The sequence below is a fragment of the Chelonia mydas genome, chromosome 1 (genome assembly GCF_015237465.2).
Source record: "Chelonia mydas isolate rCheMyd1 chromosome 1, rCheMyd1.pri.v2, whole genome shotgun sequence".
Classification (NCBI taxonomy): Eukaryota; Metazoa; Chordata; order Testudines; family Cheloniidae; genus Chelonia; species Chelonia mydas.
Window position 1 is genome coordinate 208339463 of NC_057849.1, and position 26834 is coordinate 208366296.

The 26834-nt window shown below is 45.7% G+C and overlaps 1 protein-coding gene across 1 annotated transcript in view; it reads left to right on the forward strand.

Annotated features, from left to right (window-relative positions):
• Nucleotides 1–208: 208 nt before the first annotated feature.
• LOC102932687 (transient receptor potential cation channel subfamily V member 6) overlaps nt 209–26834 on the forward strand; it is an 86060-nt gene continuing 59434 nt past the window's right edge. The window contains exon 1 of the mRNA XM_037911570.2: nt 209–694. Coding sequence (XP_037767498.1) covers nt 567–694 — 128 coding nt within the window. The 5' untranslated portion in view covers nt 209–566. The remainder of the gene's footprint in view (nt 695–26834) is intronic.

The window sequence follows — 26834 nt, forward strand, 5'->3', positions numbered from 1 at the left end:
TTTAATTATTTATACAAAGTGAAACAGCTTCAATAGCAGAAATTGAAAGATGCCTCCCTCCACCCCTAAACACACCTCAGAGTAGCCCATGGCCCAGTGGTCAGAGTGCTCTTTTGTAATGCGGAAGTCTCTACAGAATTCCCTTACATCCTTTGCTTGTTCTTAAAAAAATTCTTATCAGCTTTAAAATATCCAGTGGAAGTTCTGTGTAGCTTAGAAGTGAGATTGCTCAATAGACATGTGGGAGTGTGAGCGGCTTCCAAACAAAGCTGTGTCTCTTTAAATCAGAAGGTAACTTAGTAGAGAGGGGTGTGTTCTCGCTCTCAGCAATTCCCCGGCAGGTAGTATCTGTTTCTGAGACACAGCCAGGTGCCTGCCTCAACTAAATGTTGTAACCATCCATCTGTCTCCCAAACGGACATTTTCTGAAGGAGCATCCATCTCCCACTCAGATCATCCTGCCCTCCTGGAATGAAGGAGTAGAGAGTCATTCACAAAGAAACATCACAGGAAGAAGGGGATAGAGCAGCAGGTCTGAGTTCAGCTGAGGAGGAGAACACAGGACAATGGGGATGTTCCTGCCTGGGGATCATGGGCTGCTCCTTGGGCTCTGGAACTCTCTGTTGCACAGATTTCAGACTGAAAAATCCTGGACCAGACGCCTGGATGAAATCAGTTTGCTGCAGCAGAAAAGGTAAGTCCCAGCCTGGCAGCTCCCTCCTACTTCTTCTTCAATCCCTTCTCTCTCATGTCCTTTCTCCTGGGGCTCTTCCTGCAACAGGTAAGTGGAGAGTGGGCTCTGAGTAGTTGCTTATGTCCTGTCTATCTCCCATGCAGACAGGTGATCCTGTCATTTTACATTCCCAAGGCAACTGTGCAAAACACTGTAACTAGATCCCCAAGGGAAAAGCTACTTGTAGTTTTCACCTGCTTTCTGCACCTGGCTGGGATGAAAAACATAATCCCTGTCTCCAGCCAGCAGAGAAGCACTTCTGTCTTTTCTGGAGGAAAGAGGCACCTTTTCCTGTGTTTCTGGCTTTAGGACAACTATGCCTCTTGAGCTGCTACAGACACCAGCCAACAAACTTTAAATAAATCTACCCCACCCTGGTGCACCCTAATCTTAGAAGTGGGACTGGTCCAGTCAGGGAGGAAAAGAAGAGTTTGATGGGGATCCTGTGCCAGCTGTGATGTTCTGTGGCAAGGGTGGGCAAACTTTTTGGCCTAAGGGCCACATCGGGTTTCGGAAATTGTATGGAGGGTCGGATGGGGAGGCTATGCCTCCCCAAACAGCCAGGCATGGCCTGGCCCCTCGCCCCTATCCCTTCCCCCCCGCTTCCCACCCCTTGACGGCCCCCTCCCTCAGGAATCCTGCCCCATCCAACCCCCCCTGTTCCCTGACAGCCCCCCTGGTACCCCTGCCCCATCCACTAATGCTGTTATAATAAATCAATGGGACACCATCTGCTGTAATGATGCACTCAGTTTTGGTTATCTTATATAAAAAAGGAGATAGAAAATGAGGGGGCTCTGAGATGGGTGACAAAAATTATTTAAAGGCATAAAGAGGCTTGGTAAAGACTGAAAAGATCAAAATTGTTGAGTGTAGAGATGAGAGGTGTAAAAGGAGATGTGAAAGCGGTTTACAACACAATGAATGGGATAGAGCAGGTAAATTTGATAGTCCTGTTTATCCCTTCTCATAATACAAGAACAAAGAGATGTCCAATAAAATTGAAAAGCAATACATTTAAAACTGATTAACGGAAGTAGTTTTTTGTGCAATACATAATAAACTAGTGGAACTTGTTGCCATTAGGTGTGACTGAGACAAAGACTGTGGCATGATCCAAAAAAAGAATTAGACACGTCCATGAATAATGAGAACAAGAGGTATAAATAATGTGCAGGAGGTATAACCCCTCATGCTTTACATAATAAGCCAATCACTAAGCCCAGATCCTCCAATGTGTTTAGGCATCTAACTCCATGAAATAGCTTTGAAGATCTGGGCATAGTTGCCTGAGATTCAAAAGATACCTGTCCTAAGGACATGTTCATACTGAATGGGCCTCTTCCACCTTCCTCTGAAGAATGTGGTATTGGCTACAGCCAATGACAGAATACTGGACTGGGTGCACCACTGTTGTGATCCAGTATGGCGATGGCTAGGTTACTGTAGTTTCATACAGTAAGACAACTATAGTGCCATTCAGTGTGGCTTAGAGAAGTGAGTGCAGGCCTAAGAGTCAGGTAATCCTGACTTCTTATCCTGGATTTACCTACCTTGGTTTCCCCATCTGTACACTGGGGATAATAATATTTATCCACCTCCCTCCCAGAGGTATTGGGAGGAAAGGGAAATTAATTAATTAATGTTTGCAAAGAGCTTTGAATAAATAAAGTGCAGTAAAAGGTGCTGGGTATTATCATACAGTAAATCTGAAATATTTATAAATATGAGTTGGTTGCCTTTCCAATTGTATTATTTCGTTCCATTACAATCTGTACATCATGCACACATTCTTGATACACGAACAGCCACATGCCTGCAGTGGGATGTATGTACCTCATATTGTGTCAGCCCTGAGTGGTGATCTGGAAATCAAAAAGGTGACTCAGTGCCTAGGGTAATTGGAATTTCATATAGAACTGTCTGGCGCATTCTTCTGAATGATCATATAGATTGGTAGCTGCGGAATGCAGTATGGTGCACTCAGCCATGTTGCTGGCCTGTTAACATAGCAGTGATGATTGTGAACCACTCAGATGTGATTGATGCTTAAGAGTTGTGTTTTAAGACATCTTTATCTTTATCTCAGGTTTTATTATACAACTCAACCAGCCTAGAGCCATTTTACTTTTACGGGCTAAATTCTAACCTCAGTGACACTATCCAACCTCAAAAAGAAAAGGAGTACTTGTGGCACCTTAGAGACTAAGCTTTGATGAAGTGAGCTGTAGCTCACGAAAGCTCATGCTCAAATAAATTGGCTAGTCTCTAAGGTGCCACAAGTACTCCTTTTCTTTTTGCGAATACAGACTAACACGGCTGCTACTCTGAAACCTATCCAACCTCAGTGAGATTATATGGGTGTAAATGAGGCTAAAACTTGGCCCTGTGGCCCAAAGTCACCCCTGTTGTAAAGTCACTTCAGTTGAATAAGAACAGGGATGAATTAGGTGCTGTGGAGCTGCTTTTCAGAGGTATTGACCGCTCCTGGCTCCCATTGACTTTAAGTGGTGTTGACAAAGGTCAGTAATTTGGCAAATCATCAGGCCCTATGGGTTTATCTCTTACCAGAACAGCAATCTGATGGGTCATGCAGGAGAAATCTTTTCACTTGCTGAAATATTTCTGGTAAAACTTTGCAGTAACATCTCACCACTATTGCTCTGGAAGAGGCCTGTGCCTCATGCTGATGTTAGGCTGGGGCCCTTAAACAAGAACAAACTCTTCAATGGCCTTAAGCCAACTGCAATACTGTTTTGGGTTGTTGTTTTTTTAAGTCAGCAGTTACCATAAAGACATTTTGTACCTTCAGCTGTTCTTTTTGTTAGTAAGAATAATCTGATTAGATATGTCAAGCTGGATCTCAAACGCATTTACTACACTCTATTAGGACATCACTATACAGGTGCTTATAAAAGACCCTGTCTGTTGGGGCAAAATTCTATGTTTTAAAGAAATCATAGACACTAGATATGAAAATATCTTTTATCTCATATAGTTAAAGCTAAGATTTTGTCACAGATATATTTAGTAAAAGTCAGGGACAGGTCACAGGCAATGAAGAAAAATTCACAGAAGCCGTGACCTGTCTGTGACTTTTACAAAAAATATCCGTGACAAAATGTGTGTCTGTAGGTCCCCACACTGGCTGCTGTGGGGCAGCTGCACGTCAGCGGGGAGCTGCAGGGGCCCCCACTGCAGGTTGGGTATCGGAGCTCCAGGGTTCCCTGCCACCCACAGCTGGAAGCTGCAGGCCCACGCCACCTGCAGCAGCTTACAGCTCAAGGGGTCCCCCCACCGCCCATGATGGCCGGGAGCTGTGGGGTGCTTCTGCCCCCTGTGGCAGCAGGGAGCTGCAAGGTACCCCTGCCGCCATGGCTCTGGGGGCCTGTGGCAGCCAGGAGCTCAGGGGTTCCCCTGCCACCTGCGCCAGTTGGGAGCTCCAGGGTTCCCCATCACCCGCAGCTCCAGGGGCCCCCACCACCCACTGCAGTTGGGAGCTCAGGGGTTCCCCTGCCGCCCACGGCATTTGGGAGCTGCAGGGTGCCACCACCACCTGAGGCTGCTTGGAGCTCTGGGGGCCGCCAGAGGTGGTGGGGGTGCCCAGGAGCTCCCTGCCCCTGTGGATGGCAGGGGACCCTGCCGCTCCTGACCACCGCAGGCTGAAGTCATGGCAGTTGCTGGAAGTCACCAATTCTGTGACTTCCGCGATCTCCGTGACTAAATTGTAGCCTTACATATAGACCATCAACCTGCCAATACGGAAGTGTTCTTAGCGGTACACGTCTCAAAGCTTTCAGCATATGGGATGGTTAATACTGAAATCTATTAGGCTGTGGAATGGTCTTCCAAGTGGAGTTGTGGAAGGCCTTTCTCTTAAGTCATTTTAAATTGGACTGTATAATATACTGCCAGGGCTGGCTCCAGGCACCAGCTTTCCAAGCAGGTGCTTGAGGCGGCATTCAGAATGGGGCAGCAGTCTGTGTCCCGTGGTGGCAATTCGGCAGCAGCTCCACCGCTGTTCCACGGGCGGCAGCAATTCGGCGGCAACTCCGCCTCTCTTGCGGCGGCGGCAATTCAGCGGCGACTGCTTGGGGCGGCAAAATTGGTAGAGCCGCCCCTGTATACTGCCATCCAGCTGTACTGTATTATAAGGAATAACCCTGAACTGGTCTAGTGAGGAAAGAACAAGATGTACCTTAGTGGGAACTTTCCATCTCTGCGTAATTTTTATGATGAAGATAATGGGTTGTTAGTGCTATTTTTGTAATGTTCCTTTTTATACTTTCCTCCCCTTGAAATTATTTTCAAATAGGATGGATCTGAAGTAATAAACAAAGGTCATACTGGTTTTAAGCTAGGTATGCAACTACTCTGAGGAATGTACTGATTTCTACCAGATCCCATGTTGAAGGATCTCTGCTAATGATGAGTAAATACCTAAAAAGTTCTGCTTGTTTAGGAGAACAACCCCAAAGTTTGAATGTTTGGCTTAACCTTCTTGGGGCTGCAAACCAGACTGAGAAATTTCAGGAGAGAACATCCTTGCCCTCAAGAAATCAAGAGAGGCAGTGCTGTCTAGTACTTAGTGTAGGACACTGAGAGTCAGGAAACCGGGGTTCTTTTTTCACTCTGTCACTGACTGTCTGTGAGAACTTCAGCTCATCCTTTCGCTTCTCCGTGCCTCAGTTTCCCAATCTGTATAATAGCAATAATAGTAGCCCCTTTTTGTAAAGTGCTTTGAGATCCTCAGCTGAAAGGAGCTATAGGAATATGTAATTTGTCACTTCCCACTTCATGCCAAATTAAAAACACCTTGATAACAGTTTGTTTTAGGTTGGCTTTAACATTTAGGCCTGGTCTACACACAGAAATTGCACCAATTTAACTTTGCTGTTTTCTAAATTGATTTAGCTAAATTGGTGCAATTTGAAAAGGAGTACTTGTGGCACCTTAGAGACTAACCAATTTATTTGAGCATAAGCTTTCATGAGCTACAGCTCACTTCATCGGATGCATACTGTGGAAAGTATAGAAGATCTTTTTATACACATGAAAGCATGAAAAAATGGTGCAATTTCTGTGTGGAGAGAAGCTCTTACAGTACCAGCTAGGATCCAGAAGCATGGAAGCAGCCACAGTGAAAATACAGAACTAATATGGGGGAATGTATCAGCCTTTACAGTGACTTAAAAATTAAGTAGCACATAATGTCTTCTCCAAGGACATTTGAATAGGACAGGAAAAGTAGTTATGGAAAGTACTTGGGTAGTGGTTACTGTCAAGTCTCCTGCATCTTTGTGTGTGCATAGCACCTGTCATCCAAGGATCTCAGAGCACTTTATAAACACTAACAAATTAAACTTCACAACACCTCTATGAGCAGCATATCATTATTTCCATTTTACAGATGAAAAAACTGAGCCACAGCAGGACTAACTTTGGCAGTCTGAGTAGGAATCCTAGGGCCTGGGATTCTCTTTTAATATGTGTTCCCTTTTGACAACAACAATGATCCAACCTTCAAAATACAGATTGGGGGAAGTGGAAAGGGCGTGTGAAATGGGGACAATATTGGACACGCAAGAAGGGGCACAGTAGATGATTCATAGATTACAAGGCCAGAAGGGAATCTAGATTGTATAACACAGGCTATAGAACTTCTCCCAAATAATTCCTAGAGCTTAGTTTTTAGAAGAAAACATCCAATGTTGATTTAAAAGTTGTCAGTGATGGAGAATCCACCATGACCCATGGTAAGTTGTTCTAATGGTTAATTACTCTTGCTTTTAGTAAATTGCACTTTACTTCCAGTCTGAATTTGTCTAGTTTCAACTTCCAGGCACTGGATCACGTTATACCTGGCTCTGCTTGATTGAAAAGCCCATTATAAATATTTATTCCCCATATAGATACTTACAGACTGCAATCAAGTCACCCCTTAAACTTCTGTTTGTTAAGCTAAATAGATTGAGCTCTTTGAGTTTTATAAGGCAAGTTTTCTAATCCCTTAATCATTCTTGTGGCTCATCTCTGAACCCTCTCCAATTTATCAACATCCTTCTTGAACTATGGGCACCAGAACTGCACACATTATTCCAGTAGCCGATGTACCAGTGCCAAATACAGAGGTAAAATAACCTTTCTACTCCTACTCAAGATTCCCGTTTATGCAACCCAAGATCGTATTAGCTCTTTTGGCCACAGCGACACACTGTGAGCTCATGTTCAGCTGATTATCCACCCCGCACCCAAATGTTTTCCAGAGTCGCTGCTTTCCAGGATAGAGTCCCCCATTCCGTAATTATGGCGTACATTCTTTGTTCCTAGATGTATACATTTACATTTATTTGTATTAAAACACGTATTGTTTGTTTCATAGTAGTAGTCGTGTTAGTCTGTATCTGCAAAAAGAAAAGGAGGACTTGTGGCACCTTAGAGACTATTTATGTATTTATTGCATTTAGTTTACCAAGTGGTCCAGATTGCTCTGAATCACTGGCCTGTCCTCTTCATTATTTACCACTCCCCCAATTTTTGTGTCATCTGCAACCTTTATTGGGTATGATCTTATGTTTTCTTCCAGATCATTGATAAACATGTTAAATAACGTTGGGCCAAGAACAGATCCGTGTGGGACTCCATTGGAAACACACCCGCTTAATGATGATTCCCAGTTTACAGTTACATTTTGAGACCTATAAGTTACCTAGCTTTTAGTGTGTTTAATGTGTGCCATGTTAGTTTGATATCATTCTAGTTTTTTAATCAGAAGGTCATGAAGTACCAAGTCAAATGCCTTACAGAAGTCTAAGTTTATTACATCAACACTATTACCTTTATCAACCAAACCTGTAATCTTATTTAAAAAATCAAGTTAGTTTGACAGGAACTATTTTCCATAAACCCTTGTTGACTGGCATTACAGTAGAACCTCAGCGTTATGAACATCAGAATTATGAACTGACTGGTCAACCACGCACCACATTTGGAACCAGAAGTATGCAATCAGACAGCAGTGACAAAAAAAAAAGAAAAAAAAGAAAAGAAAAGCAAATACTGTGTTAAATGTAAACTACTAAAATATAGGGAAAGTTTAAAAAAAGATTTGACAAGGTAAGGAAACTGTTTCTGTTCCATTTAAATTAAAATGGTTAAAAGCAGCATTTTTCTTTTGCATAGTAAAGTTTCAAAGCTGTATTAAATCAATGTTCACTTGTAAACTTTTGAAAGAATAACCATAAAATTTTATTCAGAGTTATGAACAACCTCCGTTCCCGAGGTGTTTGTAACTCTGAAGTTCAACTGTAATTACATTGCCCTCCTTTAACTCTTTCTTATTGAGTCCCATGTCAGCAGCTGCATTACCTTGCCCAGGATTAATGTCAGGCTGACAGGCCTATAATTAACTAGGTCATCCCTATTACCCTTTTTAAAAATTGGCACAACATTAGCTTTCTTTCAGTCTGCTGGAACTTACCCAGTGCTCCGTGACTTATTGAAAATGAATGTTAATAGCCAGTGAGTTCCTCAGCCAGATTTTTTAAAACTCTTGTATGCCAGTTATCTGGACCTGCTGATTTTAAAATGTCTAACATTTTAGGAGGAGATGGTATGATGGGATAATATGATTTTGGCAATTGATTGATCTTTAAATATTCATGGTAAATAGGCCCAATGGCCTGTGATGGGATGTTAGATGGGGTGGGATGTGGGATGGGGTGAGTTACTACAGAGAATTCTTTCCTGGGTGCCTGGCTGGTGAATCTTGCCCATATGCTCAGGGTTCAGCTGATCGCCATATTTGGGGTTGGGAAGGAATTTTCCTCGAGGGCAGATTGGAAGAGGCCCTGGAGGTTTTTTGCCTTCCTCTGTAGCATGGGGCACGGGTCACTTGCTGGAGGATTCTCTGCTCCTTGAAGTCTTTAAACAACGATTTGAGGACTTCAATAGCTCAGACATAGGTGAGGTTTTTCACAGGAGTGGGTGGGTGAGATTCTGTGGCCTGCGTTGTGCAGGAGGTCGGACTAGATGACCATAATGGTCCCTTCTGACCTTACTATCTATGAATCTGTGAACATTAGTAGCTTCTGTGTAACATCCTCCAGAGATACCAGTGGAATGGAAAGAGTGTTATCGTCACCATAAAATGAAATTATATCATCTGTTTTTCCCCAAGTACAGAATAGAAATATTTATTGAACATTTCTCTCTCTTCTGTATTATTATTGATAATTCTACCATTTCTATCTAGCAATGGACCAATAGCATTGTCAGGATTGTTTTTGTTCCTAATATATTTTAAAAAACTCCTTCTTGATATCCTTAACTCTTGGCCATAGATTTCTCCTTGAGCCACTTTGTTTCCCTCATCAATTTTCTACAATTCCTAACTTCTGATTTATATTCATTACTATGCGCTTATATAGCTGCCTTAAATCAGCATGGCCTTCTTCCTCAGTTGTGGGATTGTGGCTTTTGGGCATCTAGTAAGGTGTTCTTAAATGATTCCCCATTATTACATTTTTCTGATTAAATTCTTCCTCACAAGTGATTTAGCTCATAATTATTTTAAGCTTTGTGGAACTGGCCCTATTAAAATACCAAGTATATATATTATTGGTCTGGACTTTATTCTGCTTGCACATTACAAATGTATAAACACCTCAGATGGTAACAAAATTTCCTGTAAGGGGATATAGAAGTTCAGAGCAAGGGGCTTACCTGGGAGTGGTGAATCTCCCAGCCTTGCTACTGAATTACTTCATGACCTTGGTCAGGCCACTTAATCTTGCTGATTCAGTTTTCCCATTGGTAAAATGGAGATAATGCTACTCAGGGTGATGAGAGACTTAGTTTTGCTTTAGAAATTGCTATGAGATCCTCGGATGAAGGGTGCTATATAAAGACAAAATATTTACTTTTATAGCTCCTTGCTCATGGTCCCTCACACTATACTAGATTGTTTTACTACATCATACAGTGAAAGACTGACCCAAGCCACCAAGTTGACATTCAAATCTGAGTCTAAGCATTTGAGGCTTGGGGGAGAATTTGCATATGGACTGCTCAGATTCAACCCACTTCTATTTATAATGGTAGAAATCAAAGGTGCAAAAACCTTTTAGGCTATTTAGTCCATTCTCCTTCCTCATAGCTAATGCAAAGTAGTGCCCTACTGAACATTTTCCAAAGCTTTGCCTTGACTTGAAAGGAAGGATGGGTTAGTGGTTATGGTGCTAGTTTGGCCATTTCAAGTCTTAGGTTCAGTTCCCTTGTTTTATCAGGTCTCCTATAGGACCCTGGGCAAGTCTCATAGTTTCTCTGTGCCTCAGTTCCTCATCAGCACAATGGGAATGACGGTCCTTTCCTCCTCACAGCAAGTGTTGTGAGGAGACTGTGGTAATGGGGGCCATTTAAGCACCTCATATAAATGAACAGGAGTACTTGTGGCACCTTAGAGACTAACAAATTTATTAGAATATAAGCTTTTGTGGGCTACAGCTCACTTCATCGGATGCATAGAATGGAACATATAGTAAGAAGATAGATATATATACATACAGAGAAGTTGGAAGTTGCCATACAGACTGAAAGAGGCTAATTAGTTAAGATGAGCTATTATCAGCGGAGAAAAAAACTTTTGTAGTGATAATCAAGATGACCCATTTAGACAGTTGACAAGAAGGTGTGAGGATACTTAACTTAAGGAAATAGATTAAATATGTGTAATGACCCAGACACTCCCAGTCTCCATTCAAACCCAGGTTAATGGTATCTAGTTTGCATATTAATTCAAGCTCAGCAGTTTCTTGTTGGAGTCTGTTTTTGAAGCTTTTCTGTTGCAAAATTGCCACCCTTAAATCTTTTACTGAGTGGCCAGAGAAGTTGAAGTGTTCTCCTACCGGTTTTTGAATGTTATGATTCCTGATGTCAGATTTGTGTCCATTTATTCTTTTGCTTAGAGACTGTCCAGTTTGGCCAATGTACATGGCAGAGGGGCATTGCTGGCACATGATGGCATATATCACATTGGTGGATGTGCAGGTGAACGAGCCCCTGATGGCATGGCTAATGTGGCCAGACAATCCAGGAAGTTTTTGGAAAATGTAGGGGACAATTTCCTGCTGCAAGTGCTGGAGGAGCCAACTAGGGGGAGAGCTTTTCTTGACCTGCTGCTCACAAACCTGGAAGAATTAATAGGGGAAGCAAAAGTGGATGGGAATCTGGGAGGCAGCGACCCATGAGTTGGTCGAATTCAGGATCCTGACACAGGGAAGAAAGGTAAGCAGCAGAATACGGACCCTGGACTTCAGGAAAGCAGACTTCGACTCTCTCAGGGAACTGATGGGTAGGATCCCCTGGGGGAATAACATGAGGGGGAAAGGAGTCCAGGAGACCTGGCTCTATTTCAAAGAATCCCTATTGAGGTTACAGGGACAAACCATCCCGATGTGTCGAAAGAATAGTAAATATGGCAGGCGACCAGCTTGGCTTAACAGTGACATCCTTGCGGATCTTAAACATAAAAAAGAAGCTTACAAGAAGTGGAAGATTGGACAAATGACCAGGGAAGAGTATAAAAATGTTGCTCGGACATGTAGGAATGAAATCAGGAGGGCCAAATCGCACCTGGAGCTGCAGCTAGCAAGAGATGTCAAGAGTAACAAGAAGGGTTTCTTCAGGTATGTTAGCAACAAGAAGAAAGCCAAGGAAAGTGTGGGCCCCTTACTGAATGAGGGAGGCAACCTAGTGACAGAGGATGTGGAAAAAGCTAATGTACTCAATGCTTTTTTTGCCTCTGTCTTCACGAACAAGGTCAGCTCCCAGACTGCTGCGCTGGGCAACACAGCATGGGGAGTAGGTGGCCAGCCCTCTGTGGAGAAAGAAGTGGTTAGGGACTATTTAGAAAAGCTGGACGTGCACAAGTCCATGGGGCCGGATGCACTGCATCTGAGGGTGCTAAAGGAGTTAGCGACTGTGATTGCAGAGCCATTGTCCATTATCTTTGAAAACTCATGGTGATCGGGGGAAGTCCCGGACGACTGGAAAAAGGCTAATGTAGTGCCCATCTTTAAAAAAGGGAAGAAGGAGGATCCTGGGAACTACAGGCCAGTCAGCCTCACCTCAGTCCCTGGAAAAATCATGGAGCGGGTCCTCAAGGAATCAATCCTGAAGCACTTAGAAGAGAGGAAAGTGATCAGGAACAGTCAGCATGGATTCACCAAGGGAAGGTCATGCCTGACTAATCTAATCGCCTTCTATGATGAGATTAGTGGTTCTGTGGATGAAGGGAAAGCAGTGGATGTATTGTTTCTTGACTTTAGCAAGCTTTTGACGTGGTCTCCCACAGTATTCTTGTCAGAAAGTTAAAGAAGTATGGGCTGGATAGATGGACTATAAGGTGGGTAGAAAGTTGGCTAGATTGTCGTGCTCAACGGGTAGTGATCAATGGCTCCATGTCTAGATGGCAGCCGGTATCAAGTGGAGTGCCCAAAGGGTCGGTCCTGGGGCCGGTTTTGTTCAATATCTTCATAAATGATCTGGAGGATGGTGTGGATTGCACTCTCAGCAAATTTGCGGATGATACTAAACTAGGAGGAGTGGAAGATACGGTGGCAGGTAGGGATAGGATACAAAGGGACCTAGACAAATTGGAGGATTGGGCCAAAAGAAATCTGATGAGGTTCAACAAGGATAAGTGCAGGGTCCTGCACTTAGGACGGAAGAATCCCATGCACCGCTACAGACTAGTGACCGAATGGCTAGGCAGCAGTTCTGCGGAAAAGGTCCTAGGGGTGACAGTGGACGAGAAGCTGGATATGAGTCAACAGTGTTCCCTTGTTGCCAAGAAGGCCAATGGCATTTTGGGATGTATAAGTAGGGGCATAGCCAGCAAGTCGAGGGACGTGATCGTTCCCCTCTATTCGACATTGGTGAGGCCTCATCTGGAGTACTGTGTCCAGTTTTGGGCCCCACACTACAAGAAGGATGTGGAAAAATTGGAGAGAGTCCAGCGAAGGGCAACAAAAATGATTAGGGGTCTGGAACACATGACTTATGAGGAGAAGCTGAGGGAACTGGGATTGTTTAGTCTGCAGAAGAGAAGAATGAGGGGGGATTTGATAGCTGCTTTCAACTACCTGAGTGGTGGTTCCAAAGAGGATGATTCTAGACTATTCTCAGTGGTAGAAGAGGACAGGACAAGGAGTAATGGTCTCAAGTTGCAGTGGGGGAGGTTTAAGTTGGATATTAGGAAAAACTTTTTCACTAGGAGGGTGGTGAAACACTGGAATGCGTTATCTAGGGAGGTGGTAGAATCTCCTTCCTTAGAAGTTTTTAAGGTCAGGCTTGACAAAGCCCTGGCTGGGATGATTTAATTGGGGATTGGTCCTGCTTTGCCAGGGGGTTAGACTAGATGACCTCCTGAGGTTTCTTCCAACCCTGATATTCTATGATTCTATCATTCTATGATTAGGACTTATGATGGTGTCACTTGAATAAATATGTGGACAGAGTTGGCATTGGGTTTGTTGCAAGGATAGGTTCTTGGGTTAGTGTTTTTGTTGTGTGGTGTGTGGTTACTGGTGAGTATTTGCTTCAGGTGGGGCAGCTGTCTGTAAGCGAGGACTGGTCTGTCTCCCAAGATCTGTGAGAGTGAGGGATCATTTTTCAGGATAGATTGTAAATCTTTGATGATGCGCTGGAGACATTTTAGTTGGGGGCAGAAGGTGACAGCTAGTGGCGTTCTGTTATTTTCTTTGTTGGGCCTGTCCTTTAGCAGGTGACTTCTGGGTACTCTTCTGGCTCTGTCAATCTGTTTCTTCACTTCAGCAGGTGGGTATTGTAGTTTTAAGAATGCTTGATAGAGATCTTGTAGGTGTTTGTCTCTGTCTGAGGAATTGGAGCAAATGTGGTTGTATCTTAGAGCTTGGCTGTAGACAATGGATCGTGTGGTGTGTCCTGGATGGAAGCTGGAGGCATGTAGGTAAGTATAGCGGTCAGTGGGTTTCCGGTATAGGGTGGCGTTTATGTGACCATCGCTTATTAGCACAGTAGTGTCCAGGAAATGGACCGCTTGTGTGGATTTGTCTAGGCTGAGGTTGATGGATTTCCATCCCCCCATCACCTTCAGCCCCCAAATAAAACCTTTCCAGCGCATCCGGATACAGACTAACACAGCTGCTACTCTGAAACAATGTCACATAAATGACTAAGTTGTCTCAAGTGATGGGACATCCACCATTTCCCTGGGTGCACTACTGTACACTTAAATAGCCCTAGTCTTACATACTTTTTTCTGATCTCTTCTAGAAGTTTTCCAGTGACTGCAAATCCTACAAGGGTTGGTTGGGGTATGATGACTTTTTGGATTGTAGGTAAAAATGACAAAGGACATTTAAAACATGTGGTTGTCATATTAGCAGATGTGTGAATCATAGAATCATAGAATCATAGAATATCAGGGTTGGAAGGGACCTCAGGAAGTCATCTAGTCCAACCCCCTGCTCAAAGCAGGACCAATCCCCAATTAAATCATCCCAGCCAGGGCTTTGGCAAGCCTGACTTTAAAAACTTCTAAGGAAGGAGATTCTACCACCTCCCTAGGTAACGCATTCCAGTGTTTCACCACCCTCCTAGTGAAAAAGTTTTTCCTAATATCCAACCTAAACCTCCCCCACTGCAACTTGAGACCATTACTCCTTGTCCTGTCCTCTTCTACCACTGAGAATAGTCTAGAACCATCCTCTTTGGAACCACCTCTCAGGTAGTTGAAAGCAGCTATCAAATCCCCCCTCATTCTTCTCTTCTGCAGACTAAACAATCCCAGGTCCCTCAGCCTCTCCTCATAAGTCATGTGTTCCAGACCCCTAATCATTTTTGTTGCCCTTCTCTGGACTCTCTCCAATTTTTCCACATCCTTCTTGTAGTGTGGGGCCCAAAACTGGACACAGTACTCCAGATGAGGCCTCACCAATGTCGAATAGAGGGGAACGATCACGTCCCTCGATCTGCTGGCTATGCCTCTACTTATACATCCCAAATGCTATTGGCCTTCTTGGCAACAAGGGCACACTGTTGACTCATATCCAGCTTCTCGTCCACTGTCACCCCTAGGTCCTTTTCCATGAAGAGGCTAGTGGGATGGAATTCGGCACAGTAATCTCTTTGCTTATGCTGTGTTGCCAGCTTTTGTGACTTTATTGTGCATCTTGCAATACTTGGCGTTTTGCTTGAAGTTTCAGCTGCTGAAGTCATATAAATGCATTGAGAATCTCAGCTTTCATTTAGAAACAAAAGAAAAGCTTGAAAATATGAACTGAGTGCACCCTAATGGTTTAAAAACCAGAAAGTAAATAAAAATAACCCCACATGTATTGTTTTAAAGCCAATCTCCTGATTTTTTAGAGGCATACTATTGATTTCTGAATGGTTGAGGCTTGCAACTGCGGCTCCGTTCCGCAGGGGAGGGGTTTGAGAAAGCAGCATTAAGACACTACAAAGTGCATGCTACTTTGTTATTCAGGAGCCAGTAAGGTGAAGTAAGAGCTTGGCTACGTGGGAAATTGACCAGAATAGCTACTGCAGAATAAGCTATTTGAATTACACAGGAGCTAATCTGGTCCCTTGCCCATTAGACAAGACTTATGTTGTGTGGGGGTATTGTACTCTGGTATCCTTGCTGTTGTGCCAACTGAATTACAACAGCTCATTCAGAGCGAACTCCTGAAAGTCAGTTGAGAAGGGTTAGCATCGCAAGAAGTGATGTGTGCTGGCCGGACACAGCCATGCTGAAATGAATGTAGGGAGTTCTTAGCTTGTGCAGGATATGCCAGCAACTGTATGCTTGCATCATAGATCGTGGCAGAGAATCCATATGGCCTTTACAGCGCCATTTCACAAAGAACTGTTCCTTGTTGTAAATGATGCCCATGCTGTGCTGCCTCATGCAGTCCTTCAGATTATGAAATCAGCTAGTGCTGTTGCATCCATACAAGCCTTAAGGGAACTTTTCCCTCATTTGGCACTACCAGAACAGTTACAGATAGTGATCTGCTCTTCCTGTAGCAGAAATTTGAAAAAATTCTCTACATTACCTTGGATGCAACATATCTGTTCTGCACCTCATTGTGGGTTATGCCAAAACTTGAGTCATTTTTAACCTATTGCTTTCTGCAAAGGAAGCTCAACAATACCCCCTGCAACACAGATTTCAGCCTTCCTTTTTTTTTTTAATCATATGGTCTTTCTGCCTGGGGTTGTGACCCCCAGGAGGGTCATGAATAGGCATCAGGGGGTTGTGAACCTATCTTGCCCATATTGCTAAATAGAAGGGGATCCCAGCTGGTTCCCAGCTAGACGGGATGGACGAAGTGGGATCCTAGTATGTGCTCACTGTGCTACTTTCAAGTGTGGTGTAACAGCAACACACAGGTACATAGCTGACCTGGTCAATGTGGCCTGGCCAGGAACTTCCTGGTCCAGGGAAAGCTAAGCTGGTAGCACAGTAAGTCCCGGGTTAGTTTGTTGATTAGGTTTTAGGATTCAGTGGCCCAGCTATGGAATGCTCTAATACAGGAGTGAACAGAGGCCTGTTGGTTTCCAGTTTCAAGCTGCAAAGGTCAGTCTAGGCATGTTACTGTGTCAGCTCGTGAGATACTTTCCCCAAGAAAATATCTGAAGAGCAGAAGCAGAAAGGTGGCAACCGTTTTTGCTTTTACTTGCTCCCTATGGCTAGTCTGAATATCCTGGGGAGTGTTGAAGAGGTAATAATAGCAAAGAAACATGGAGCACAGTGCCTGGGATCTTTTTAGCTGCTATGGCTAGACCAGGACTGTGGGGGTAGGAGCAGCCCATCCCCCACCCCCACCCCCCCATAACAACAGCAGGAGTATCCCTGGGAAAGAGGAGCTAATTGCAAACAACACAATAGTAGTATTTATATGTTGTTTTTCATTTGGGGATCACAAAATGCTTTACAAAGGAGGATACATGTCAATATTCCCACTCGGGTAAAATGAGACGCAAAGCCTGCCCAAAGCTTTATGGCATTAGAGCTGGCCATAGAAACCCAGGTCTCCTGACTTCTAGTCCAGTTCCCTGTCCCCTGCATTGTGGTAAGTGTCAAAGCTCTGGTGCAGAGGGTGTGGGCCTGAAAGTGATGTGAGACTCTTCAGTTGCCCTGGTAGGTGTCTGATGTGACCCATGCTGGCCCATTCCAGAGTATTTGGTAATCTGCAAACCTCTTTGACCTACATCAGGGACCCCCTGTTTGGGTGGTATGATCAGCGGGGGAGGTAACATAGTGCAGTGACTGAGCATAGTGAAGAGTGTGACCTGCTCTGTGCGGGCACCATGGAGAGAATGTGAGTTGTGAATGCCTCTTGTTTTTTCTGTGCAGCTGGTCTGAGCCAGTTCTACACCTTTATGCAGGCCCCAAATAGAGCCACTGAATGCTTGTGTTCACAACCCGTGTGTCCCTGGTGCGTTTGCTGAGCAGCACCTTAGTGACAGGGTAGCACAAGTATGAAACTTGACACAAATGAACCTAGGGCCCGGCACAAGGTGCTGTATTGTGGGGGTGGTGCCAATGGTGAGGAACAAAGCAACAAACACCCACCCATCTGCTGCATTCATGCTGGGATCACATTGTTGTGACTCTGAGTCACTCACAGATATAAAAATGAAAGGAGAGAACTGCTCCAGGGAAAATGTTAAACTGAGCTGTTTCACCCAGGGCTTTTCAAACAGCTGAACCAACCAGAGAGCTCATAAGAAGAACCAGTTCTGATGAAAATCCATGGACCTGTTTCAAAGTAATCTAAGAAGGGCTTACATGCATTTTCCAGTACAATTGCTAATTCCGATTCTGGGAATTCGGCACATGGTCTGAAGGAAAGAGCAATTAGGATGGTTTCCTAGCAGTGCAGTTTAGTGCAACAAGCACAGAGTGGGGATTCAAGAATTCCTAAATTCGAATCCCAGCTCTTCCACTGACTCACTCACTGTGTGGCCTTGGGTGTGTCATAGCACCATCTATGGTGGAATTATGGTTCTGGCAAACCCAAATGCATCAGTTTCCCCATCTGTAAAAGGGGTATGATATTTACTTCGTGAGGACTAAGCAACTAAAGTTTGTTGAGCACTTTGAACCTGTTAAGCACCATCTATGGTGGTATTATGGTTCTGGGAAACCCAAATGAACATGACTGAATCCATGTGAATCTGAGTCTTGTCTGGGCTTGCAATGAAATCTGAATGTAGGAAAAACAAGTTCACTCCAACCTGAAGATCCTTGAATATTGGAAGCTGTGCATCAGTTCTGCTGAAAACACTTTAAACCCAGTCGAAGCAGAACCTGGAAGAATTCACACAACCCTAGTATGAACAACTCTCACTGAACATGAGTCATATGAGGCATGAAGGAATGCTGCCTGTGAACTAGGTTTACACCTAAGATAAACAGAGAAGCAGGTGGAACAGATTTGTTATGAGTACTGGAGCTTGGTGCCACAGTTATCCTGCCAGAGAACCCTGGACTTCAGAAAAGCAGACTTTGACTCTCTCAGGGAACTGATGGGCAGGATCCCCTGGGAGAATAACATAAGGGGGAAAGGAGTCCAGGAGAGCTGGCTGTATTTTAAAGAATCCTTATTGAGGTTACAGGGACAAACCATCCTGATGTGTAGAAAGAACAGTAAATATGGCAGGCGACCAGCTTGGCTTAACAGTGAAATCCTTGCTGATCTTAAACACAAAAAAGAAGCTTACAAGAAGTGGAAGATTGGACAAATGACCAAGGAAGAGTATAAAAATATTGCTTGGGCATGCAGGAGTGAAATCAGGAAGGCCAAATCACACCTGGAATTGCAGCTAGCAAGAGATGTTAAGAGTAACAAGAAGGGTTTCTTCAGGTATGTTAGCAACAAGAAGAAAGTCAAGGAAAGTGTGGGCCCCTTACGGAATGAGGGAGACAACCTAGTGACAGAGGATGTGGAAAAAGCTAATGAACTCAATGCTTTTTTTGCCTCTGTCTTCACGAACAAGGTCAGCTCCCAGACTACTGCACTGGGCAGCACAGCATGGGGAGGAGGTGACCAGCCCTCTGTGGAGAAAGAAGTGGTTCGGGACTATTTAGAAAAGCTGGATGAGCACAAGTCCATGGGGCTGGATGCGCTGCCGAGAGTGCAAAAGGAGTTGGCGGCTGTGATTGCAGAGCCATTGTCCATTATCTTTGAAAACTCATGGTGATCGGGGGAAGTCCCGGAAGACTGGAAAAAGGCTAATGTAGTGCACATCTTTAAAAAAGGGAAGAAGGAGGATCCTGGGAACGACAGGCCAGTCAGCCTCACCTCAGTCCTTGGAAAAATCATGGAGCAGGTCCTCAAGGAATCAATTCTGAAGCACTTAGAGGAGAGGAAAGTGATCAGGGACAGTCAGCATGGATTCACCAAGGGCAAATCATGCTTGACTAATCTAATTGCCTTCTATGATGAGATAACTGGCTCTGTGGATGAGGGGAAAGCGGTGGACGTGTTGTTCCTTGACTTTAGCAAAGCTTTTGACACGGTCTCCCACAGTATTCTTGCCAGCAAGTTAAAGAAGTATGGGCTGGATGAATGGACTATAAGGTGGATAGAAAGTTGGCTAGATTGTCGGGCTCAACGGGTAGTGATCAATGGCTCCATGTCTAGCTGGCAGCCGGTATCAAGTGGAGTGCCCCAAAGGTCGGTCCTGGGGCCGGTTTTGTTCAATATCTTCATAAATGATATGGAGGATGGTGTGGATTGCACCCTCAGCAAGTTTGCAGATGACACTAAACTGGGAGGAGAGGTAGATACGCTGGAGGGTAGGGATAGGATACAGAGGGCCCTATACAAATTAGATGTTTGATCCAAAAGAAATCTGATGAGGTTCAACAAGGACAAGTCCTGCACTTAGGATGGAAGAATCCTATGCACCGCTACAGACTAGGGACTGAATGGCTCGGCAGCAGTTCTGCAGAAAAGGACCTAGGCGTGACAGTGGACGAGAAGCTGGATATGAGTCAACAGTGTGCCCTTGTTGCCAAGAAGGCTAATGGCATTTTGGGATGTATATGTAGGGGCATTGCCAGCAGATCGAGGGACGTGATCGTTCCCCTCTATTCGACATTGGTGAGGCCTCATCTGGAGTACTGTGTCCAGTTTTGGGCCCCACACTGCAAGAAGGATGTGGAAAAATTGGGAAGAGTCCAGCGGAGGGCAACAAAAATGATTAGGAGACTGGAACACATGACTTATGAGGAGAGGCTGAGGGAACTGGGATTGTTTAATCTGCAGAAGAGAAGAATGAGGGGAGATTTGATAGCTGCTTTCAACTACCTGAAAGGGGGTTCCAAAGAGGATGGATCTAGACTGTTCTCAGTGGTAGCTGATGACAGAACAAGGAGTAGTGGTCTCAAGTTGCAGTGGGGGAGGTTTAGGTTGGATATTAGGAAAAACTTTTTCACTAGGAGGGTGGTGAAACACTGGAATGCGTTACCTAGGGAGGTGGTGGAATCTCCTTCCTTAGATATTTTTAAGGTCAGGCTTGACAAAGCCCTGGCTGGGATGATTTAGTTGGGGATTGGTCCTGCTTTGAGCAGGGGGTTGGACTAGATATCCTCCTGAGGTCCCTTCCAACCCTGATATTCTATGATTCTATGAATGTAAGCACATGTAGCAAAATTTCTGAGAAAGAGAAGACAAAGGCTTGTAACCTGATTGTTACCATAGATGCTATATCATCAGCACAGTGACAGTGTTGGCTACAGCTTTTCTTAGGAAGATAAGGTTGCATGACATGTGTTGTGTCTCCCTGGCACCGACATACTACAATGCTCATGGATTACAGTAGGGACTGACAGTGGTTCACGAGAGATGACTGAGCTGTCGAGAGGGACAGGGAATAGGATACCCATCCTTTCAACATTAGGCCCCATTTCCAGCCTGGATCCAGATTGGGGGTAGGGCAGGACTGGATAACTCAGTAAAAAATGAAATTCTAGGACAATATATCCACTGTTGCTGGAGGATGGCTAAAGAGGGAGTGGATGGTTTAGGGGAATGGGATATAGAGCCTTTCAGCTCTAAGGGACTGGTTCCATTATGGCCACCAGTTTGGGGGATTAGGTTTCTCAGAAGATTAGGGAATGGGATACAGACTCTTTCCCCTCTAGGGTTCTGTTTCAAATCCACCCACAGGATCCAGCATCCAACAGAAGTGGACCCAGAGGCACTGTTGGGTTTACTATGATGAGGTTCCACATATTCCCTTCCATAACTCCTTAGTCCAGGCCAGGACATAGGGAGACCTTCTGTGGTGATGCTAGGCAATACAGGCTGCATTAATCAAACTGGGAGGTATAGAGCCAGAAAGAATAACAGGTTCTGTCTGGGTCCAGCAGACTCAGTAGAGAATCGCCTTTATGAGCATTACAGTGGAATACTGTCCCTTCCCTACACTGGCAGTCTGGCACGCTCTCCCCTTTCTCACTGGGTATGTGCTAGTAACATTCCTCAGGCTGTAATGCCAGATGGTTTCCTGTTCGGCTGGCTGCTTTGGGGCGTGATGATGTTTATTAATTATATGTTGTAGGTTGTTTTGCTTATACTCCTGCTCCTGTAATTATTGATATGGCTCTCACTGGACTGAAGGTCATACGTTCAACCACTTCCCAATAAGGTGGCACCCAGAGGCCTCCACGTAGTGGGTATCTACACATTAGGGACATAGGACTGGAATGGACCTCCTGGATCATCGATTCCAGCCTCCTGCTATTGCTGGTAACCCAGTCATGTTATCCCATTCATAAATGTATCAAGCTCTATCTTAAAACTACCTGGGTTGTTTGACTCTACTACACCTTTTAGGCGGCTGTTCCAGAATGTCACTCCTGTGACAGTTAGAATCCTTCTAATTTCCAGCACAAATTTACTCCTGGTCAGTTTATACCCATTTGTTCTTGTGGCAACATTGCCCTTAAATGACTCTTTACCCTCCCTGATGTTTACCCCGATGAATTTATAGAGAACAATTAGATCCCCTCCCAGCCTTTGTTTTCCTCGGCTAAACTGGCGAAGCTCGTCCTGTCTCCTCTCATGCAGGGGCAGCGAGTTGTATGGGTCTGTGGTGCCCGGGCTCCAGCAATATTCAGGGCCCGGGGGCCCAGCTCCACCAATGTTTGGGGCCAGGTCTCTCCCCTGCCCTGCCTGGCGCACCCCTGTACCTCCCCCGAGTGCCCCCTGGCCCCCACTTGCTGCCCCCGCGCACCTCCCTGAGGCCCCAGAGCATCCATGCCTCTCCCCTGCAGCTCCACGCTGCCTGTGCTCTGTTGGCTCCCAGCATCAGCTGCCACCGCAGGGTCCTAGCACCCCACATCCACTGGTGGCAGGGCAGACTGACCCTGAGCCTGCCCTTCCCCCTCAGACCCTTTCATTTTCCACTGGGACCCTCCACCAGCACAGAGGCCCCCCTCCCACCCGCAGTCACCGCTCCTGCCCCACACTAGACAAGGGGCAGCCCCATCCCTCACCCCCCCAGTGAGGCTACAGTGAGGGGCATCAGGAGGGGATGAGGCGCACATGTGATGGCAGCCCCCCGTCCCCCCGGCACCCACCACAGGGGCGGCAAGGGAGCTTCCTGGGCCTGAGAGGGGCCCTAGGAGCATGTGCAGTGACAATGGTGCGGGGTGAGTGTGCTGCTGGGGGTGGGAGAGGGGGCCCCTCCCCCGGAGCTTGCTGCTGCCGGCAGGGAGAGATCTGAGGGGAGTCCTCTCTGGCCCCAGCTCCGGGGCAGTCTGCCTGCACCCCAAACTCATCCCCAGCCCTGCCTCACCCCAGAGCCCACACCCCCAGCCAGAGCCCTCACCCCCGCACCCCAATCCTCTTCTCCAGCCCTGAGCCCCTCCCAAACCCCTCATCCCCAGCCAGAGCCCTCATCCCCACACCCTAACCCTATGCCCCAGCCCTGAGCCCGCTCCTGCATTATGAACCCCTTGTCCCCAGCTCCACCCCACAGCCCTCATCCCAAAACCCCTCATCCCCAGCCACACCCCAAACCCCTCATTCCCAGCCCCACCCCACAACCCTCACCCCTGCAGCCCCTCCCTCCGCACCCCCTCCCACCCCAAACTCCCTCCCAGTGCCTGCACCCCCCCACCCCCTCCTGCACACACACCCCTGCACCAGCCTGCACCCAAACTCCGTCCCAGAGCCTGCACCCCCACCCCCTTCCCACACACCCTCTCCTGCCCCCAAACTCCCTCCCAGAGCCTTAGGCAGGTGGGGGCGGGATCTGGGCACCACCAAAATTTCTATAAACCTGCCACCCCTCCTCTCGTGAGATACAACCTTCATTCCCTTGATTATCCTGATCGCTCTTCTCTGCACCTCTTCTGGTTTGAATTAATCTTTCCTGAACATGGGGGACCAGAACTGCACACAGTAGTCCAGATGAGGTCTTATCACTGGCTCGTACAATGGTTAAGGCTACAATTTAGTCATGGAGGTCGCAGAAGTCACAGAATCTGTGACTTCCAGTGACCTCTGGGATCTCAGCGTACAGCAGTCGTGAGCTTCAGGGTCCCCCTAACCATGGGGGCAGGGATCTTCTAGGCACCTCCACCACCTCTGGTGGCCCCCAGAGCTCCAAGCTGCCACAGGTGGTGGTGGTATCTCACAGCTTCCAGCTGCCGCAGGCGGTGAGGAATCCCCAAGCTCCTGGCGGCGATGGATGGTGGGGGCCCCCGGAGCTGTGAGAGGCAGGGAAACCCTGCAGCTGCTCCCGACTGCTGCGGGTGTCAGGGGTACCTCCAAGCTCCCAACCACAGCAGGTGGTGGGGGCCCCTGGAGCTGCAGGTGGTGGGGAATCTCGCAGCTCCCAACCGCTATGGGGGACAGGGGACCCTGGAGCTCCGACACCCAACCCGCGGTGGGGGCCCCCAGAGCGCCTAGCCGCCAAGCAGCTGCCCCGCCACAGGCAATGTGTGGACCTGCAGATCCCCATTTGGTCACCGATATGTTTAACAAAAGTCACAGACAGGTCACAGCTTCCATGAATTTTTCTTTATTGCCCATGAACCGTCCCTGACTTTTACTAAAAATATCCATGACAAAATCTTAGCCTTAAAAATTTCATTAATACTGTAAATAAATCAAGTAGATGTCAGATTAAGTAAATGGTTCCTCCAAGCTGCTTGACCAATGTCCTCGGAGTGTCCTGCGCATTAGCCATTTGAAACCTCCTCCCTTTGTACTGGCTTTGTATGTATAGGTATCAGTGTGTGATACTGCCTTCTAGTGACAGGCTCTCAGAGAAGATAAGTAACCTCCTAATTAGTCTGAGCTAATGAAGCTCTCTTTTAGGTAAAGGCCTGTGTCTTTGGAACTAAAGACCTGGAGTGTTAGTTCAGCGGTATGTGAGAGGGTGTGATATCTTTGTTGTCTGCAGAGCAGCGTGGATTCATTGTAGTGGGTGCTACCTGTTCAAGAAACTGCCAGTCAGTGTAAAGTGGTAACCAGTTAGAAAAATCCGTACTTTTATTGTTGTTTTTATTATGTGTGGGGAGAACATGCTTTGAGAGGTACCTGCTGACGTTTAGATAGTGGCTGGGAAAGACATTAGAGCAGTGGTTCTCAACCTATTTACTATTGTGAACTGCATATGCAGCTCTCTATGTGTTATGTGGACTGCATCCAACTATATATATACTACCTGTATGGCCCTGAGTATGTCACATAGGCCACAGCTGTGTGTTGATTGGGCCACAAGCAGACCCGCAGGCCATGGGTTGAGAACCACTGCATTAGAGGAACATTGAGTGCATGAGGCCAACTCAACATGAAGATCTTTTCTTAGGCACTAGAATCTGAAACAATTTTCTCATCTCTCTGTTTCATGTGGACTGAACCTACTGATTAAGTTTGCCTTGTCATATCTGTTTCCCTTGGCTCTGACAATTAGAATCATAGAATATCAGGGTTGGAAGGGACCTCAGGACGTCATCTAGTCCAAAGCCCCTCAAAGCAGGGCCAATCCCCAATTTTTGCCCCAGATCCCTAAATGGCCCCCTCAAAGACTGAAGTCACGACCCTGGGTTTAGCAGGCCAATGCTCAAACCACTGCGCTATCCCTCCCCCCACCTCCAAGTCCTCTCCTTCGAGCTGGAATCGAACCAGCGACCTAAGGATGTATTGAAGGAGGACATCACTCATGCCCTAAGGGCAGGGTGAGACCCAGGGACTGGCAAACTGGTTCAATAAAGCTAAATACTCATCCTTTCACCCTCCCTTAATCCCTTGCAGATTTCTAGGGTTGAATGCAGGTTTACCCTTCTTTAAGCTTCTAAGATGTTTGGTAACTTTTCTTCCATGGTTTCTTAGATCACTGCCTGTCTAGGCATGTCCTGATTCTTAGGACTGTAAAGCCAGGGAGAGGAAAAAATGTGTTTGTGATATATCTTTGTAATATTTCCAGTTTTGCAATCCCAAGCATTCAAAAATCTTGAGTAGACCTGGTTGAAATTTTTCCACTGGAAAATGCCATTTCCTTGATATGCAAACTTTCTGTTTTTGGAAATGCATTCATTTCAACATTTATTTTACATTTTACATTTTAAAAATTGAAATAACATGTTAATCAGCACATTTTTATTTTATTGAACCTAAACAATCTGAGTGACCCAAAATGAAACAACTTGGAACAAAAAAAATTGGAAATAGCAAAATTTTCCACAAAACAGAAATTCTGGTTCCTACAGATCTTTAAGCATGAATTGGGACTCCAAAAAACATGCAATTAGCTTAAAAATCATAAGCCTTTTACTATTCAAGATTTTTAGCTTTGCCTCCTAGTGTTCTGGCCTTAAGGTTTCACATTTTCTACTTTTTCTTCACAACCATAAGAGCTAGAAATTACATTTTTTAAATGAAAGCTGAGATTCTGACCTAGTCACATGAATCCAGGAGCTTTAATAATAGTACCAACTGTCACGAGAGTTGGTAACACTGTATTTCATCAAGGACTGATAGCAAAAAGTGTTGGCTATATTGTACTAGAGCTTTGTGGGGATACGGTGAGAGAGCCTTGGTTTTTCACACACAGAAGCTCTTGTGTTCCCCTCCAGTTGCAAGCTTTTAAGATTCAACCTTCACAAAATTAGCACCTAGGTCTCTAGAGATGAAAGGCATAACCCCAATGATGATCTCACCTTCCTTCATCCCATTAAGTGGATGAGTATGTGGTCAGACTGTGCTGGCTTGTGTTTCCTTGTTTGGGGGTAGTTAGCAGTTTGTTTTCCATACACAAAGAGCAAAATGTCCACTTTAGCTTTAGAGCTAGATTAGATCAAGGAAGAAAATGACAAGAATAGACAAAAGCAAAGTCCCCATGAGAGAGCACTCTGTAGTCTGTAGGTATGTCTACTTAGACACCTGCAGCTGGCCCCTGCCAGCTGACTTAGACTATGTAGCTGTTTCATTCCTGTGTAGACTTCCAGGCTCATGCTGCAGCCCGAGCTCTGGGACTCTCTCACCTTGCAGGGTCCTAGGGCCCAGGCTCCAGCCCGAGCATGGAAGTCTACATGGCAATGAAACAACCTCTTAGCCTGAGCCTCATGAGCCCGAATTGGCTGGCACGGGCCAGCCACTGGTGTCTAGTTGCTGTGTAGACATACCCTGGGTGTTCACTGCAGAGTTAGCCCAGGATATTACTTGGGTGTTGCCCCCAACTCCCCTCCCGCCCACACATAAAAATCCTCTCAGCCCAGTATGGTGCAGCTTTGGACTAGCTGGGCTGGCCTGGAGCTATAGGCTAAAATCTGAGTGAGGCTTTCACTTGGCTGGTAACCTCCCCACTTTGCAGTGTGAAGATACAGGCTTAAACCACCTGAGTTCTGATAGTTCTCCAGTGCCTTCCCACAATTCCCCTCATGTGCCCAGAAGGACAGACACTTGCTCTCACAGTTCACTGGGAAAGAATTATAGAGCAGCTCAGCTTGCTGCAGCTCTAAGAGCAGTGGGGTGTGTCCCCAAAGGTCTTAGCAACCCACATGAGGAGTGCAGCACTAGAGAGATCACAG